Source organism: Carex rostrata, chromosome 24 (assembly GCF_964058835.1).
Source record: "Carex rostrata chromosome 24, lpCarRost1.2, whole genome shotgun sequence".
NCBI lineage: Eukaryota > Viridiplantae > Streptophyta > Magnoliopsida > Poales > Cyperaceae > Carex > Carex rostrata.
Window position 1 is genome coordinate 1781283 of NC_135941.1, and position 20754 is coordinate 1802036.

The 20754-nt window shown below is 34.2% G+C and overlaps 2 protein-coding genes across 2 annotated transcripts; both read right to left on the reverse strand.

Annotated features, from left to right (window-relative positions):
* Positions 1–688: 688 nt before the first annotated feature.
* LOC144575574 (transcriptional regulator ATRX) lies at positions 689–6441 on the reverse strand. Its single transcript, XM_078325766.1, has 5 exons — positions 6192–6441; positions 5626–5783; positions 5026–5537; positions 2503–2764; positions 689–1905 (listed from the first exon to the last, which is right to left on the reverse strand). The coding sequence occupies exons 2-5, from the start codon at positions 5734–5736 to the stop codon at positions 832–834; spliced, it is 1959 nt and encodes a 652-aa protein (XP_078181892.1). The 5' UTR covers positions 5737–5783; positions 6192–6441; the 3' UTR covers positions 689–831.
* Positions 6442–11471: 5030 nt separating this feature from the next.
* Positions 11472–13630, reverse strand: LOC144575596 (protein BUD31 homolog 2). Its single transcript, XM_078325793.1, has 3 exons — positions 13520–13630; positions 12072–12210; positions 11472–11995 (listed from the first exon to the last, which is right to left on the reverse strand). The coding sequence occupies exons 2-3, from the start codon at positions 12163–12165 to the stop codon at positions 11652–11654; spliced, it is 438 nt and encodes a 145-aa protein (XP_078181919.1). The 5' UTR covers positions 12166–12210; positions 13520–13630; the 3' UTR covers positions 11472–11651.
* Between the last annotated feature and the right edge of the window lie 7124 nt (positions 13631–20754).

Below are 20754 nucleotides of genomic sequence, written 5' to 3' on the forward strand. Positions count from 1 at the left end.
CTGTTGTCTAGAGCCAATTGGCCAACCCAAGATTTATGCGAGCAGATTTAAATATGTATTAAATTTTTTTTTTCGGAGAATATGTATTAATTTTAACTGATAAATTTAAATTGTCCGTACGAATCTCAATATAAATCTTCCTTGGAAGATTTAGACAAAACATCAGACAAATTTAAGTCCGATATCCGTCCAACCCTACTTTCTCTCTTAATTTAATTTTTAATTAAAATAGTAAAACAACGGAATAATCCGAACAATTGATCACTCATCAAAACCCAAAATATATTTCAAAATAACTCTACTGATTGAAAGTAGCACTATTCCATTCAAACACACTAGAAACCTACAAACAAGGGTTTAAATACCTCGGATAATTCTTTACTCAAAAAAAAAAAAAACCTCGGATAATTAGCCAAAAGGCAAAAAAACTAGTATTACTTTTTACCAAAGCATGAATTTTTAATTAATAGATGGCACCCACAATCCGACCTGTCGTAATAAAAGCAGCTTTTGTTACAAAAAATAGTAAATTAGAACACAGTTACTTATCTACAGTATAGGGCTATAGGCATAGGCAATAAACTTTTGATTTCTTCATTTTAGGTCAATGTATTTCCATTTTATTTCATAATTTTCTTCTTTTATTCTTTGAAAAGGGTCAGTTTCCTGGGGCTTCAAAAGGGAATTGCTAGGAAAATAACAATTTCAACCTTGATTTAGCAAGCATACAAGAGATGGCACAACACAAGTTGACAGGAAATCAACAATTTCACCCAAATACACATGAAAATAAAATAAAAAAATAATAAAGAAATAGCCCGTGTCGAGAATCTACAACATACGCAAGTCAGAAAAAGAAGAATCACCGCCATCAAAGAAGAGTCGATCGCCTGCTGGCAATGCCCTCGTCGACTCCTCATAGAATCTAGGCACACTCGTGTGCAATGAAGGCATCTCGGCTGTAAAATTTGAGGAAGAACCGAAGGTATACCTACTGCTACCAGAAAAGGCACTAGGTATATCATGAAGCAGTTTCATTCGAAAATAATCTTCCCTTGCAACATTTGTTAGATCACTTGAATACCCCAAACTGAGAGAATTTTCTGAATTACGGGGCCTGGTAAATGTGTCATCAGTAGGCAACCTGAACAGTCCCGAGGAAGAACCAACAGGAATGTTCATAGAGTATGTATCAAGAAGAGGTGTGCTGCATATCATAGAAGAAGAATAAGAATCCATCTCATCATGCGCACGATCTGTAATTGTCAGTAATTGATTGTCACGTAAACACAACTTCTTGCTGAGATTTTCCCTTAGTGACATCTTAGCACGCCTCAATGCTTCTAGAACATCTTCTACTGCACCGCAACTGTTTCTATTGCAACTCTCTGGTGGTGGTTCGTATAATTGCAATGCAAGAGGATTTTCTTCATGGGTTTGATCGCTGTTGCTCAGTGAGTGTTGGCTGGATGGTGAATTAGGGATAGTAATAATCATATTTTTGTTGAATTGATCTGCAAAATCTGAATCATGGGTACAACTAGAACCCTTATCAGTGTTTTCTTTCACTGCTCCGGCAGTGGAATCATCAAAAACAGACTCCGCCTCTTTTGGGCATTCTATTTCACTGCTATTATTTTCCTCGAACAAATGATCCTCGTCAGAAGGTGCATTTGTATGCGCATTACCATCTGAAAGAATTGCAATTGCTTTTTCATATGTTGTGTCTGTGCTTTCTTGAGCTGTGCTGGTAAGTGAGGCAAATTCTGTGCTAAATAAAATTTCAGGGCTTGCATTTGCTTCCTCTAGGGTTTCAGTTTTGTTACTTCCACAATCCACGATTTCCTCCTTATCTTCACATACACTTTCACCTATGCATCCCTTGTTCTCTGATTCGAAATCGTCCTATCATTCACAAAAAAAAAAAAGAATAATTAATAGAAACAACTAATTACAATTTAGGTACAAAAGGCAAGACAAAAATGTCCTTGTGAACTAGACATACATCTAAAGGACTCAAATTGAACAGTAACATAATATATATTTGAAAAATAGAAGAGGCTATGGTACTTCGCAAAGCGCACATCAATCCGTACTATGGATCCATATCTTCGTTTTCAAAGTCCAAATAGTCGATCCGAACCATTCAATATGATCTTCATATGAAAATGTACTTGGAGATCAAAAAAAAAAATTATAATTTTTTACTATCTTCTAAAATAAGTAGAAAATCACCTAATTTAAAAGTTCTATACCATCCAAAAGTAGTGATTTTCAATCTATCAAAAAAATAGTAAAAAAATTCCAAAAGAAGTAAAATCGGGTCTCCAACTACATTTTCATATAGAGTTCATATTGAGCGACTCAGATTGACTGTTTGAACATCGAAAACATAGATATGAATCCATAGTACGGGCCAATCCGTGCTTTGCACAGTACTATAGCCTTACTCAAAATAGAATTGCAAACTAATAACAAAATAAGAAGAAAAAGGATGCATACATTTCTATTCTGGCTGTACATTTTTTCCCATTCTCTCTGAGCATTTTCCTCTGCTTGGAATTGGTCTATAAGCTGAGCTTGCTCTTCTAGCGCTCTTTCCATCTGTCCCTCATTCCCATTCACATCCCTTCTCATTTCATCTTCTTCTCTAGAAACATCAACATAAAAGCCAGTTCTCTCATCCTCAGTTTTATCAATTTCACCTTCTCCTTTGTCATTCCCATCTGAACACCTTTTATCTTCTTCATCCTCAGTCCCACACCTAAATACAATACAATATAATATGAGGCACAAAAAGATCAATAAAATTAAACCATAAAATTAGTACGAATAAGCAACTGTAATTTGTCCAACCAGCCCAACCAAATTGAAAACTTATAAATTGTGGTGACAGATCTGGAAAATGTAAACCCAACCTCATTAACTCTATCTCACCTTAACTTCCATTTTCATTTACAAATTTGTCCTTTGTTTGCTTACTACAAAGGCATACAATCTGAGAAATAAAACTTCATATTCCTTCCTTCCATTGAAATTGTATAAATTAGGTGCATGAAGTCCATTGAACCTCCAGGACACGGGTCCATATCCTTTTGTGAGTTATCTCAACTTTTCAGTTGATGTCAAAACCAGACCAAAAAGTATTTCCAGTGCCTACAGATGCACGGACAGTATTAATATAAGGGGGAATTTCATGAATCCCCCTCAAAAACTTCAATATTACGTATTTCCCCCTCAAAAGTTCATAATATCGTATTTACCCTTCAAAAGTATAGAAACTCACATATTTACCCAAAACTAATAAAACAACTAAATTTAACAATTAAAATTTACTAAACGATATTAATTAAAAAAACATGACCATTATACCCTCCCTCCTTTCTCTCCTCTCTCTCTCTCTCCGTGTGACCTCTTTAATTCACTGCTGCCGAAAAAATCACTCCAAAGAACATCAAATCACTCCAAAATTTAGAACTATTGCAATGTTTTGATTAGAAGTTGTCCACAGAATATTGGAAAAATTGCAGGATGCGGTGGTAAATAGGGTTACAAATGAGCGTGATGCGACATTGTCAGAGACGAGAGAACAATTTAGTTGATAGGGTTTGCATCTGTAAGAAGAGGAGAAAGAAACCAAATGGAGTTGATGAAGGTATATCCTCCATTAAGAAAAACATAAAGGAAAGCTTAGGTGTGGCAGAAATTTAGGGTGAAAAGGAAAAATAAGGTACGAGGATTATTATCGAGTTATTCTAAATACATCCATTTGAAATCTCTGTCAAACGTCACACAAATTGTAGAAATATAACTGAACTAAAATTGCAGATATGTCCTCGATCAGTTTGATCTGGTGTGTATCAATTTTGTTCCAATTTGGTGGTCTTGTATGATTGCATCACAAAGCTGATAAACCTTAAACACTAAAATTTCAAATAGTTTAAGATTAAATTGGTCTAATTTGATACACACCCTATCTAAATGGATGAGACCCATTGAAAATTTGAATTTTTTTATTTGGATAATTTTTACACGCTGCCATCAAAGATGTCACGCATACACATTAAAAAAGGATGTGCACTAGAGCCACTTTCTTTTATTTAATAAATTTCACTAAACTGGTATGGTTCCAAGCTCTGATTGTACTGATGCTAAATTTATTTCTTGTGTATTCAACCAAAACTCAGTTTGTGAGCCTCAGTTATGCATCGATTCACATTCAGCACCAATTTGAAACCAATGGAAATCTAGGCAAAGAGGTATAAAAAAGGTGATATGGATGGCACTGAGCTACTGTCAGTCAAGACTGTTTGAATCAAGACCCATTGTCGTGCCTGTCTTTTGTGATCTGTTATCGAATCCTATCCATCATTGTAGCTCTGCTTGGAATTGATTAATTACAGTAAATGAAGATGATAAGACGGCAAAATTGGAGCCACATCTAGAAGATTGTACAAACAATTTAAACCACTGTAGTCTTCTGTGGGTTACCTTTCACTATGGTACTCTTTGGAGTGATTTTTTGTTTTATGGCAGATAATTGGAGTGGGGAGAGAGAGTGGAGAGAAGAGAGGGAAGGGTATAATAGTCATGTTTTATTAATCAATATTGTTTAGTAAATTTTAAGTGTTAAATTTTATTGTTTTATTATTTTTGGGTAAATATGTGAGTTTCTACACTTTTGAAGGGTAAATACGATATTATGAACTTTTGAAGGGGAAATACGTAATATTGAAGTTTTTTAGGGGGATACATGAAATTCCCCCTTAATATAAAATGGGTTGCCTTAAAATTCGTGCTGAACGGTTCAGACTTCAAATTTTGTACGCATCAACTCAAAATTTCAGATATTTTAGGGGATGTGAATTCATGCCTAATGGCCTGCAGTATACTGGTTTGCACACTTTAGTTGTGAATCGGAAAGATCCCAAACTGACCAAAACAAGCTTTGTTCTTGGGTTGCAATGCGTCAAACCTTACCGGTGTATTACAAATTCTAATGCAACTTAACTAAAATTGTAGTACCTTAAATCCTTAGGTTTGATTCTGCGACATGATTTCCCCCTCTGGTACTTTGGAGATGGGTCCGGGCTGGTAAAGTAGAATATGTGTCTCGGTCTAATTTGCCTCAAGTGCTTCGCTGCTCTATGCTTTTTATTCGAGTCGGGACTTTTGCTACGCCCTTTCCACGACAAACTTCCTGCTACAGCCTGCGCATCTAACTCTGAACCTGACATTTCGTCCTCTACCTCACTTCTCTCCACAGTTGATCTATTTGAGTTCGAGGTCTCGTCTTTTCCTTTCGAATTTGAGTTAGAGGAGACGGAATTGCCATCACATTCCCATTCTTTAGTGACACTCGTGGTGGGTCCACCTCCCTCCACCTCATCTTGATCAGAACTGGAATCAATCCCCTCTGGTTCAGTGATGTACCCCACCCCTTGCGATTCAAGAATAGCAAGCACCTCAGCAGTGGCCTTCTCAGCTTTCTTTCTCTGAGTTGTTACAATTCTAAGTTGTTCCTCTAACTCCACTACCTAAAATCAAATGCAACAACCCAATTTATATCAAAAATATAAGTTAATTACTTGAAAGTAACTTGCATCAAGAATTTAATGAACTAACTCTTTGTGCTAATTGGTCAGCTCTCTCTCTAGAAGCTCTTGAAACAGATCGCTCTGAAAGAAGCCTGGCCCGCAGGAAATCAATAGTCATTCCAGTAGAATCGGTAGCCATGGCCTCAAACTAATCTTCTTCTTCTTCTTCAAAACCCCAAAAAGCAGCTATTTCATTGGATATGAAGCATAGCAAGTAAAATGAGAACAAGTTAGAAACAGGTACCAAATCAAAGGGTAAGAAAAGCATCTTTAACCATCCCCAATTTCAATCTCTAATTTTGCACTTTCTAGTATAATGGCCGAATAACTGGGTTATAAGCTAATCACACATCATGCACGAGATCCAAAGCATATCGAAAATCAAAAATAGCCATGAGCCAAATTAATGCAATGTCTTTTATCAAAAAATTAACAAAATGTCAAAACCAACATCGAAAACCACCCTGAAAATACAAAAATAAAATTTACAAGTTGCATTTCCCCCGTAGAAAGCGCATCCTGGATTCCTGGGGAGAGATTACGCTTATAAAGGAAGCAATGGAAGAGAAACAGCACATGTAAATCAAATTTTACCTGAGATGCAGTTTCAAGGTGTGTTTGTGGCGAGGTAGCGAAAAACTTTAGATAGTGGTTAGCGTAGAGATTTGGTTGGATTTGAGGAAAAACACGAAAGGTCGCCTCTACAGTTTCTTACGTTACTTGTGTCGGTTGCAATTCTAATTGAATAAATTGTCAATGGCAGTGTCAATGGCGCAACGACGACAGTAGAGATTATAAGATTAGAAGAAAGCACTCGGTCAGAGCGCTACTGAGCTCTCAATCTCTCTTTGTGGAAACAAATAGCACGGGAAAAATAGAGTGCGTAACCTCTGAGGTACCTCAACTTTTGCGTGACCGACGTGTACGGGCCAGTATTATTTGTGCTTCGAGATTCGTGCAGAACGTATTTGAATGGTTGGGATTTTCCAGAAAACCACTCAAAGTTTGAGATATTTCAGAGGATGAGAATTCGGAAAAATATCTCTATTTTTATCATAATTTAACGTGGAGGGTGGTTCAAATATCTCCTCAATCATATTTTTATTTGGGAACCACTAATACTCCCAATTCAGTCCTTTGTTGCCGCTAATGATTAAGATTTGGCTCAAATTTTGCTCCGTTTAATGAAAGAAGTAAAATGATTTGGCTCTAACTCAGCTCGCTTTTAAAAGAAAAAGCTTGGCTCGATCATGTAAACACTCAGCTCGACTCGACTCAGCTTGCGAGTCGACTCATATTTTTACTTAATTATTAACAAAAAATTGTGTCCAACATTTAATTCTATTGCAATACATAAACATCATTTTCGTTACTATTCAACAGTGAGGTCTTCATATTATACAAATATTAAAAAAATAAGTTAACAATAATATCATCCAAGGTTATAAATAGCGTTTATCGCGTCATAGCGGGAAGCCGAAAAAAAAAAGCTATAGCAAATAGCGTCGCTATAGCGTCGCTATAGCGAAAGCTATACCACATAGCGTTTTTTTTTATTTTTATAAAAATTATATCATATATTTGTACTAAATATCAACATTATATAAGTCTCATATAACAGTAAATAACATCAAATTGATTAAAAAATTATAATATTCATATTGAACCAATACAAAATCCAAATTGCGACTCAAAATATTCATAGTAATACTAATATCATAAATTGCCGATCTTTTTCTATTCAAAATATATTCAGCATTATGACATAATCTATCTTTTTTCTATTTAAATTTTAAAATAACCTAGACATCATGGCATAATTAATTATCTTAATCTATTCAAAATATTCAAACTACCATATAGTAAGTATCATTTTGTTACTTCAAGAAATATCTTAATATATTCAATCTGAGCCTTTATTTAAAACTCATATAAATTGAAAAGAAAAGAAAAAAAACAGCTCATGTTGCATAACGCCCTGTAGCTTCCTTATTTGATTTCGTTTGATGGATCTCTCATTTAATAATTAATAGTTTACTATAAAACTTAGTACGTCAATTGCAAAAAAAAAAATCACGGTTAAAATCCAATATGAGCCTTTATTTAAAACGAATATAAATTGAAAAGAAAAAAAAACAGCTCATGTTGCGTAGCGCGCGCTATTTGCACTATAGTGGACCGTTATTACCATTATAGCGCCTATAGCTCAAATAGCGCATTTTGATACCATAGCGTAGCGTTTAGGGTCCAAAAACGCTATAGCGGCGCTATAGCGCTATAGCGCTATTTAGAACACTGATATCATCTAAAGTAGCATAAGTATACAAGTTTAATAAAATAAAGACAATAACAGCGAAAAGTATAACTAATAGAATACAATAGAACTATGGATATGTGAAAAGTTAAATAAATTAATAAATAAGGTAATAAACTAACTATATCATATAAATAACATTCATATATATCAAACATAGAATACAATAAACATTTTTTTCACCGATTTCAAATTTTTTCAACTATCAAACTTTTTTCAAATTTCAAGTTTTTTAAAATTCAAATATTTTCAAATTTCAAATTTTTGAAATTTGAAAACAAAAAAAAATTGAAATGATTTTAAATTTGGAAAATTTTGAAATTTGAAAAAGTTTGAAATTTGAAAAAAAATTTGAAATTTGAAATTTAAAAAACTTGAAATTTGAAAAAAAAATTGATATTTGAAATTTGAAATCGTAAAAAAAATGTATATTGTGTTCTATGTTATTTACATGATATAGTTAGTTTATTACCTTATTTATTAATTTATTTAACTTTTCACATATCCATAGTTCTATTGTATTCTATTAGTTATATTTTCGCTGTTATTGTCTTTATTTTATTAAACTTGTATGCTTCTGCTACTTTAGATGATATTATTGTTAACTTATTTTTTTAATATTTGTATAATATGAAGACCTCACTGGAATAGTAACATAACTGATGTTTATGTATTGCAACAGAATTAAATGTTTGACATAATTTTTTGTTAATAATTAAGTAAAAATATGAGCCGGCTCGCAAGCTGACTCACGAGCTCACGAGCCAAGTTGAGTCGAGCTAAGTGTTTACATGAGCCGAGCTTTTTTTTTCAAAAGCAAGCCGAAACGAGTTTGGACTTTTTTTAGTTTCGAGTCCAATTCATTATGAAATATTGAGCCGCTCAACTCATTGATTCGCGAACCGGCTCAACTCATTAGCAGCCCTACCCCTATCTGTCCCCCGCGCTAAAAGACAAAAAAAAGTACAACGGGGGACCACTAACTGACGCGCACGTGGTAACTACTACCAATGAGTAGGGTTAACGCGATTTTATTCATCGTCAAAATGTATAGTATTCATACTTACGAATTTATAGTATTCATACTTATTATCTATAATATTCGTCATATGTAAACACAAACTAGAGGGGACCATTAATCTTGAAAACCAGTAATGACCAGGGGGACAGCTGACGACCTCTGACAGCCTGGATTGGGGACTGCAACCGTCTGAAAGAGACATTTGCCAAGATTGGGGACCACTACAGCGAATCTATACAATGAAGTATTCATATGTAACTAATGAAGTATTCATATGTTAACAACATGAAGTATTCATATGTTGACAACATGAAGTATTCAAATCCAACTAATGAAGTATTCACACCTGACACTAACAAATATTCACATCTGACACTAACAATATTCACACCTGCCCAAATTGGGGACTAGGAAGTATTCCCAACAGCCTAGTAATACATGAAGTATTCACATCTGACACTAACAATATTCATACTGAAGATTACGAAGTATTCATAAATGTACGAAATAATTTATACAAATCAAAATCAGATACCTCTTCCAAGACACATATTCAATTCACTTAAAAAGTCTTTTTTTATAGTAAGTATATTGTATTCATATCTAACTAATAAAGTATTCATATCTAACTAATGAAGTATTTACAACTAATTAATGTAAATATGAAGTATTCATATCTAACAACATGAAGTATGCATATCTAACTAATGAAGTATTCATATGTTGCACTCTGACAACCTTCGCTGGGCTAGCATGGACCACCTCCAATGGTGCACCACGCTCTCCCCGTCGGATCTCAACGGTGCACCGCGCTCTCCAGGCAGATCGGATCTGGAAAGTCCGAGGCTGATCTAGGCATAAAGAGAAAGGAAGGGGGTCGAGCGAGCTAACAATGGGAGAGGTCTTGGAGCGAGAGAGAGGAGAGGCGGTGGTGCGGTGGCGTGTTGATGCAAGAGAAGAGAGTAAATGACTCTGAAACGCTGAGAGAGAGAGAGAGAGAGAGAAGGGAGAGAACTAGGTGGGTGGCCTGGAACGTTGATTGAGAGAGTGACGGGAGGAAAAATCACAAGAGATAAGAGAGGTTGGATCAAGGAAGAGAATCGCGAAGGTGGAGAATAGAGTGTACTGAATGCTTCTAGTTATTGTTGCTATAGGAGTCATTGACTGGATATGGGAAACACTTAGAGGACAGAAGCTGGAGGGACAATATAATTACTCTTTTTATTTTACACCTGTAGTCACTACTTGAATTTAAAAAGAAAAATCGTATCTTTATTTCTTAAGTGTACACGTAAAATACTATAATATTTTAACTTTATTTTAATTAATATCAAGAGAGGTGAATGATTTTTGCAAGTTAATTTTTTAACCTATTTGATTTATGTAAAGATAAGATGGAAAAGTAATAATTCTATGTACATATAGAGATAAATCACATGTAGTTATTTTATCTTGACATATACATATTATAATTTATGTTATTAAAAAAAATATGATAGTGATAAAAAAAAAAAAAAAGGTATTTGAACTCTGTCTTTTAACATATGTTTTGTAACACAGTTTTAATTTGACAGGACAGCAAGCTCGTGCAGATCACATGTCGCATGCTATTCTCGACCCCACAGTTTTCCAAATTGTATTCATGTTAATTATAGTTGGGACGGTGGACCGAAGGCCGAAGGGTAGTGAGTGCCAGTGTAATTATTAACTGCTAAGCATGTTTTGTTGGTTGGACTTAGTAGTCCAGTCTGTCCGGCTTTTAACAGCTAACGACTCTCATAACATGGCTGGTTTGTTGATTATTGTTGCCAACCACGTGTTTTGCCTCTTGACCAAACAAAAATAAGTTGAACCAGGTTACGGTACTTTGTCAAGTGCAGAACGATCTGTACTGTTGATAATGTTTTTACTTACAAATTTTTAATATGATTATATGAAAATGTACTTGTATACCAACCTTTTTTTTTACTATTTTATAGATCGGTAGAAAATCATATGATCTAAATATTATTTTTGGACCATATAAACATAGTGAGTTTCTATCCATATATTGTTTTCATGGAAAGACAAAAAAAAAAGAACCAAGGAATATATCTTTACTATGTCCTAGTTAAACTCAATTCGTTTACGTGTGAAAATAGAATATTAAATTCGTATATTTGGTTAATTTCGAAGAAAAAAATTCTATCCGTATCCAGTTTCTCATATTTTATTTGTATTGAAATTCTTCATTTGGACCTCCATACCTGTAAAATAAAAACATAACTAAATAACTATTAAATAATTTGTCAATTAATATATAGCTAACGTCATGAACTAAACAATTTATGGAGATCGACAATAAAGATACAGGTACAAATATATATATATATAAAAAAAAAAAAAACTCTTTCAAATTTTCACACCAAAACAAAAATTAAGGTTGCAAATACTATTTGATTTGCAGAATAACAACTGTATGAAACATTAATCTTTCCACCTTCTCTGAGGTTTCGATAGAGATATCCATATCAGTTTATCTGTTCTAAAAAAGTTGTCATTTTATCAAATAAACACGCTACAATTCATCACCAAATTGTCATTTTATCGATATCAGTGCAACAAGAGAAATAAACACACTACAATTCATCATCACTCATACAGTGGACAAGTCACATAGAATTCCCAGTCTTTTATCAAATCCACAAAATTAGGTCTAGAAAGAAAAGCAAGAACAGAATCAGTCACCACTGGCACAGCCACGGCAACCACAGTGAACACACTCTATGACCTTCTCTTCTCTGAGGTGTTTTGGGACCCGACAAACACAAGTTGTAGCAAAATTGTGATCCCTAGTCTGCATGCATCTCAGGCAGCAGAGTTTCTCATATCCCGGCTTCTTCCATTTTGCGATCAGATTGCCATCAGCATAGCCTTGGTCGAGGCAAAACTCGTACAATTCCTTGGAGATCTCTTTTCTACGATAATAGAGATCATAAATGTAGCGGCTCTTTTGGTGAGAGATGCGAAAGATAGGCCATAATGCCTCACACTTACGCTTCCCGTCATGAGGGTCATTTTCAGCTGCATTTTTACATTTCAGTTATGTAAACTATCACTATTCACATTAATTAAGTGACGAAGTAAAAGGATTACTCACCTTCTCTCATCTTGGCATCTAGGTCACGCAGAGTGGGCTCGATAAGCTCCCATCCTTCTGGGTACTTTACTCGGCTTGTCTTTATCTTCGGCATTTCACTCTACCAAACACACACTAATTCGATCTATAACCTAAATATCTGTCAAAGAATAAATAAAAAAGCTAAATAAATGTAAAAATGGTACCCAACTTGTTGGTATCAAGCTTTGAATGATTTAAGAAGGTAAAAATGCATTAGAAGTAAATCAAATAATATACAACTTAATTATATTTGCACAGAGCACTTATGGTAAGAGTATTGTTACAAAACGTAAACTTTGAGCTATTTGCAAACCCAACTAGTTGCGAGTGTTTTCAATTTATGATTGTAATGAAAAGTCAACACAGATCTAAGTCAACTTGAAGTCCCACAAAATGAAGACTAAGATAGTTTGGTGTGCACAGACAATGTTTACTCTGCAAAGCATATGTAACTGAGTTTAGTTTAATCAATAACATCCCCAATCTCTTGTCCACAATTTTAGACAACTTCCCATTTTTAGTGAGCACATGTTATTGCAGTCTCTTTAAAAATAGGAGGAAGGTGTCCCTCCATTGCTCCATCTATATCTATGTTAATTTCATTTTTTTTCTGAGCATCTCATAATTTCACATTTTCATTTCCAGGCATGTCTTTCTTCGACTTCCTTTATTTCACTTTCCTGCAACTGTCTCCTCACGCTATTAAGGGTGACTCAATACGAGGTTCTTAATTGATACTTGTCTTTGCTGCTCATGTGGGTAAATTCACTCTGATGAAACCCTAGGATTATAATTTTCAATGATTGTGCATTTGTTTTCAAGTGAGAGTCTAAATGGTGAGGCCAGTTCGAATTTAGTTGAGATCTCCATCTTTATAAGTTTTTTTTACAGAAACTTGCTACATATTTCTTCCGACGCATGTATGCACAATTTATAATCCATTATTAAATTTATGAAATTAGTACTATAGAAGGATGAAGATAAATTTGATGGTTCTTTGGCTCAGGGAACCAATCAGTCTTTTGGTTTGATTTACCGAATTTGTTCTGGACAAACCAAACCAACCCCCCCCCCCCCCCCCCCCCACCCCACCCCACCCCACCACACACACACAGAGGTAGTCATAGTCAGGATTTCCATCAGGGTTTGGCAAAAAATCACTATTTTAACTATTAATTACAGTACTACAAATTAAATTCTAAATAAAAAAATTACTATATTTTAACTACTAAACCCTATTCGCCTCCGCACAGTTCCGCAGCCGCAACTCACAATTTTCTTTCTTAGTCAGTGAGAAATTGTAAAATTGAATACACAGGGTAGTGCTAATGGGAAGAAGGTTCGCAGGTTAGGGTTTACGGCAGAGCACCAGAGCCATGCACGAGCCGTGGAGCTGGTGTGAAAAAAATAAAATAAAATAGGGTTACCTGAGCCGCTGAGCCTTCCGTCCCGCCTGAGCTCGCACTTTTCTTTTTTCTTCTCTCGATTTTTGATTGCTGTTCTCTTTTTCTCTCTGGCTGTTGCTTTTGGCAGTTCGCGTATCGGGTACGCCGTAGCGGGTAGGGCCCTAGAGGAAGCAGCAAAGGCGAGCGAGGACAGAGCTGTGGGCTGTAGAAAAAGAAATAAACAAATTGGGCTGAGCTTCGAAAATTATTGGGCCGTCTCTGGAATAGGTAAAATTTGCAACAATTATACATGGGCTTGGATTATAGACAACTGGCCAACTGGGCTGGACTACTGTAGACGGATAAACCATGTCTTTTCTTTGTTGTGTATTAGCTCTTTGTATATGAAATTGTGCATCTCCAATATTCACAAGCTTGATAGAGGATTTATGCATTCTTGTGGCTCAGTTGGTAAATTTGCTTGCAATAATTGTAAGCATAGTTTGCACATGTCTTTTTTTTTTCTTTGGAAAAAAAATGACAAAGCCACTGATTTCTACTTGCAAACTACAAAACAAGACCAAAATATTTGAGATAACCTACATCATGGCTACCACCACTGATAACCAAACCACGCACCTTCCGAGTATCGACTAATTTATCCAAAATGTCAACCTAATACATATCTTGCCACATGTGCTTGTTAAATTTACCCAAGCATCACAAATTAGCATTGGTTTTTCTAAAAATTTAACAAAGCCACCGGTTTTATTAGATACTGAAAACTAATATATGGTCCAGAACAATACATATCTGACAAAGTTCCAGCCGAACGAACTTTTTTCGGATATATCTTAAGATGCATGAAGAACTAAGATTTATTTCAGACTTTTAAAAGCCACTAACCTTCAAAAAAAAAAAAATGTCTCAGATTTAAAATAAACGGTTTATATCTCGTTTTACCATGTCAGGTACTTGACTGGAACTAAATTCCCTCTATCAGCTCCCGTTGGTGCATTTCATTTTTCTTCCTCTATATATACATTGGTAAATCCTCACGTGTCACGTTCTCTTGGCCAACTAATTAATCACTTGTTTATACATTTCCTTTTTATAAGCCATAAGACTTTATTTTGAGGGGAATAAAGGGGTGTCAAATTGAATTATATTTCTTGTTAAGAATTTTAATGTCTTATATCTTTTATTTTCTAAACTTGTCTTTTTTCCTGGATAAATTAAATTAAGCAAATATAACTCCTGTCACAGAAGAATGTCTATTTGACACAAGTGAATTATTGAAAAAATTTCTTTGTTATCAGACACAAAAAAATTCATCATATTTTAATTTTTGATAAAACAAAGAAAAACAATTTCTTAATTTATTTTATTAAATTGCACTTGTTAAATTTGATTCCGAGTTTCGACCATAATATCAATCACCTCCGTTATAATTTTAAAAAATTTAAATTTAAATTAACACATACTAAGAATGGGTTAGTACACAATCGGTTAAAATTAAATCCTAAAACTATTAAATATTTAAACACCGAGAATTCGAATCTGCTCACCCCTTCGCACCTTCTGCGAAACTTAGAAAAAAAATCAGCACGTGCTGAAACCATCGCTGTTGATGGATACAAAACAACAGTTGGAAAACAAAGTAGACCCTGGCGGGGCAATAATTTGGTATACGACCATTACCTAAAATGTTTCATTAAATTATTGTTTTAATAATTGTCATCATAGCAGATAGCTTAGTATTACTTTCGTCATGATATGATCTTAAACGTGGCAATTTAGCAGCCGACTGCGGACCCGAACGAAGGCAGGCTTCAGTTAACGAAAAAGGCGTGACAGCGTCGGCGCATCCGTCTCGTACGAAACACCACTGGACTGGACCACTTTTACCACTGGACTGGACCACTTTTATGAATTCAGATCCAGTCAGCTACCTCACCTGCTAGCAGTACTTAGACAGAGCCCACTACTTTATTGCTTCATATTAACTGCCTATTCGGGATAACACCATGTCAGTATTATTTGTACTTTGAGATTCGTACAAAATTAAAAGAACGGTCCGAATCAACTTACTCTACATAATATAATAGTGTCTCTGTAGTAATACAGAGGATACAAATTTATTTAATGTTCATAAAAAACTCTTCATTTGAGTTTCGAACTGACGATCTTTCACACTGATGTTGTTGTATTATGTCACTAAATTAAAGACTGATTCTTCGATCTATTTATTTAAATCTGAGATGAATTTGAAAGACCTCTATATATGCAAGGCAGGTCCGAAAAAATCACTATGTTAAACTCATGATTAACTCAAGCACCTGTGAGAATGCTCTTCCACGTTCTTTTTTAGCAAAGTTTAAAAATTAAGCTATCAAATTATTTAATACCCACAAATAACTCTCATTCGGTTTCAAATCTACAACCTGACAACCTCCCACACAGAGAGCATTATATTTGCTACTAAATCAAATATCAATTCTCCTTCTCCACTTTTATAGTGAGTAAATTTATTATTAGAAATACATATATGAATTTTTGTTTTGTCTATCTCATACTTTTAAATAATAGGACGACTATTTTAGTTTTTTTTTTCTTTTTTATTTTAGCAAACAAAATGACTCTTTCGGATTTTAAAAGTTCGACAGAATTATATTTTGTTTTTGGTAGCAATTAACAATTTACGTTGAATTCATACTTTCGGACAACTATTTTATTTTTATTTTTATAAGTATAAGATGAAGAAGCAAACTGAAAGCATGCTTTAAGGCTGCTCCTTCATCTTGCACTTAATTATTGTTTTTTCAATTATTTCTCAACTTCTGGAAGGATGGATTTTATCAAACTAGTAAAATAAGTACTCAAAATTGAATATAATTTTGTTGAACTTTTAAAAATGAAAATATTTATGTTATTCACTTTGTATTTACAGAATAAATAAAAATAAATTATATGCATGCATGTGGATCAAATTGATCCATAAGTTTGATAGGGACCAAGTTGGTTGTAGCAGCTCAGTTGGTTGTTGCGTCAAATTAATCTTCTAACCTGTTAAATTCATCAACACGTGTCTTGACACAGAAATTTTTTCTTTTTTTTGTAACATTCCTGATTCCTCTAGATTCATCTTTCTAGGGTGACCCTTATCTCGTCCTTAATTTCCTTTTTTGAAAAAAATTTAAATTCTTTACCTTTATTCTTTATTGTCTAGATTTTACACAAACACACACACACACACACACATATATATATATATATATATATATATATATATATATATATATATATATATATATTTGTAAATTTAAACACCTAACTATACAAGTTTCAACATCTGATGATTACGATCATGCAAGTATAAAAACGTGATTATATAATTTTTGTTAATTAACGGATAGAAATTACAAATTATTCCGTTAATATTCGTGCGGAAGCGGATCTTGCGAGCGTAGCAGTGTCACTGGTTCTGCAAGCAATCACAAGCCGAAGCCGGAAGCCCTGCGTTTTCCACGACCTAAGACCTTGTATTAACAGAGTACTTTTTGGTGTATTACAAAAATAGTGGTTCTGTTATTTCTGTTAAGTAACAGAGAGAGAGAGAGGGATTGGGTTTATATAAAAACCAATGCACCTCTTCATTATGGATCAGCACCTTTTCATAACGGGTCAACACATTTTCATAACAGGTCAGGTTTTGGATTCGGGTTTCCCATAACGGGCGTATTATTTAATTAATCCAACATCTCCCACTCGCACAAAATGGGATACCCGCTATAAACTAAGCGAACGTAATCTCTAATCTCTGTTAAAATTCATACAAGGAAATAGGCCATGACCAGCATATTTTAATTTGAGAGTCTATGTTGTTATCCAACTGTTAGGTATGTATAACAACATCTAAGTAGAGTAAATATGCAGTACCCCAGATCATCAAGTTACATTTTTAAGTATTACGGGATCTCTTTTAATTATTGATACAACCATACTTATATATTCACAATTATGTTACATAAACATAATTGGTGCACCAGTGAATATAACCTAATGTAACACTCAAATAATCTTTTTCTTTTATCTAGAATCTCTTCATTCCAAATCAATTGCTATTCAGATATGTTCCATTAGATCGTATCATACATGATCATTGGTAGCATTCCAAAATAACTAATTGAAAAGAAACTTCAAGTATTTAGTAAAAAAATCAAAGAGTACTCTGAGATCCTTTTGATCTCGCGGGTCTCACACAACAAAGAAGAAGAGATCACATCTTCTGTTACCCTGTTGGTCAATTGCACATATGGTATGAAACATATGTTACGGTATTATTCTCCATTTCCTATGGAGAGTATGTCTAAAATAAAATCCAATACCGTACAAGTGATAGTTCAGATATACATAATATCTAACTTGAGTCCACAACTCTACTTATCATATAAATTCAATAACAGGACTCCCACTTGGCATAAGACAGTTAAGGTGAATAGTGGGTATCTCACCTTCAGTCATAATAATCAGGCTTCTAAATAGCTAGCTATAGCTTTTCCGGACCATAAACGCTAAGCCATGAGATAAAATTGCGCTAACTCAGCTACGACCGCTATAGCTATAATAGCTGACCGCTATTACCGCTATATGAGACCCGCTATAGCTACCGCTATGCTACATGGTTTTTTTTTTGCAATTTATATGGACTTCTGTACTTCTATTCTTATTTCTAATGCTACATGGTCTTCTACAATAAGTATACTAAACCAAACTATATGCTTCTATTTTTATTTGTGATTTATTCTATCATTCTATATCGAGAAATATTCAAATACTAATTATTCATTTTGATTACTCTTTTTATAATATTCGTTTGTAAAATTATTATCGTTCGTTTCAATTGAAAGCTGATTTTGATTATTATTATAATTATAAAATGTTTAAATATGTATATTGACTTCATTTACCTTATAAAATTAATTGCTCTTTGTCTATTATAATATGTAATACCATGAAGTATAAACTATTAAATAATGTTACTTTTTAGATTTTTTTTCATTCTTATTTGCGTAATTGATAAAAAGTATAAACTTAGATTAGTTGTCATTTAGTTGTTACATAAATTCTCTAATATTGATTATGTTGATAATTAGTAGAAATATAGAATATAAAGTTTGAAAAGGGAAAATCGCTATGTGTGATAGCTTCCGCTATAGCTATGCTATTCGCAATTGCTTTTTTTTTTGTCTCCCCGCTATGCCGCTATAATCGCTATTTAGAACCTTGATAATAATATATTCATATGACCTCATCTTGATTCTCTATCAAGGCGATGTATATTTTAAGCACTTGCTCTCACATTTTGTATCATGTCTAGCTTAAAATCAATCTCATTTCTATGTCCTACCAAGACATAGAAGCGATTGCCTGTGTAAGAAGGCCAATCAACTGTCTGACATACCTTTCATTTTATATCTCATGTGTTATGCTAAATATAATGGTATTAAATAATTTGTAACAATTATAACATAAATGTATAAGTAAAAAATATTCATTGCATTTATCCCACAAATACAAATATACATAATATATATTGTTCAATTAAAAATATAACTACAATCTATGTAACCCTAGAGATTTCACATGGCCAATAAACACATCTCTAGGTATTGCCTTTGTAAAAGGATCTGCCATCATTTTGTGTGTAGATATGTACTGCATGCAAACTTGCTTTCTCGCCACCATGTCTCTAACGAAGTTATACTTAGTATCAATGTGTTTGGTCTTTGAGTGATACTTGGTATCTTTAGTATAAGCGATTGCTGCTTGACTATCGCTGTATACCAACACTGAGTTAGTTTCATTCTCACCGAAACCCAAGTGATTCAAAAATCTTTTAAGCCAAACTGCTTCTTGTATTGCTGCTGAAAATGCTACAAATTCAGTTTCCATTGTGGATAAAGATATGCAACTCTGTTTCTTACTACTCCAAGAGATAGCTCCATTACTAAGTAAGAAAACATAGCCTGAAGTAGATTTTCTTTCATCTAAATCTCCTCCCCAATCAGCATCTGCGTAACCCATGAGTTGCAGATTTTCTCCTTGAAAACACAATGAATAATCTGCAGTACCTTTCAGATATCTAAGTATTCTTTTTACTGCTTTCCAATGTGACTGTCATGGATTGGCTTGATATCTACTCACCATCCCAACGGCGAAACTGATATCCGGCCTAGTACACATCATAACATACATGATGCTGCCAACTGCACTTGAGTAAGGAACTTTTTCCATTTGAGCTTTTTCATCTGGAGTCTTTGGACACATTCTTAAACTAAGACCTTCGCCTTTTGCTATAGGAGTATCAATGGGTTTACAATCTTGCATATGGAATTTTTCAAGTACTTTCTTGATGTAATGCTCTTGCGATAAAGCTAACATCTTCTTGGAACAATCTCTTTCAATCTTCACTCCAAGAATGTATGCTGCTTCACCCATATCCTTCATATCAAAATTGGAGGATAATCATTCTTTAATGATTTGTACATACTCTTTATTGTTACTAGCCAACAGTATGTCATCCACATAAAGCGATAGAATCACAAATTTGTCTTTGGACCTTTTGACATACACACAATGGTCTTCATCAATCATTCCAAAATCAAATGATATGATTGCTTGATGAAATCGAATGTACCATTGTCTGGAAGATTGCTTGAGACCATAAATGGATCTCAACAATTTGCACACTTTGTGCTCTTGTCCTTCGGAAACAAAACCGACAGGTTGTTCCATATATATCTCTTCTTCCAGATTGCCATTTAGAAATGCAGTTTTAGCATCCATTTGATGCAATTCCAGATCTAAACTGGCAACGATAGCTAGTATCAACCATATGGAAGTAAATCTTACAACATGAGAGAAAGTCTCTTCGTAGTCTATCACTTCTTGCTGTGTATACCCCTTAGCAACAAGTCGTGCCTTATACCTCTCAATTGAGCCGTCAGCTAGACGTTTAATCTTGAGAACCCATTTGTTCCCAATTGCCTTGCGTCCTTCAGGGAGATCAACTAATTTCCAAACATTATTTGATCTCATTGACTCCATTTATTCTTCCATTGCTTTCATTCATTTCTCTTTAGCAGGACAAGTGAGAGCCTCTCGAATATTTCTTGGCTCTTCTTCATCTTGCATGACAATCATGTAAGATTCATTTTCGATTGGAAAATGATGTTTAGGAACTCTAGCACGATTGCTATGCCTAATTTGTGATT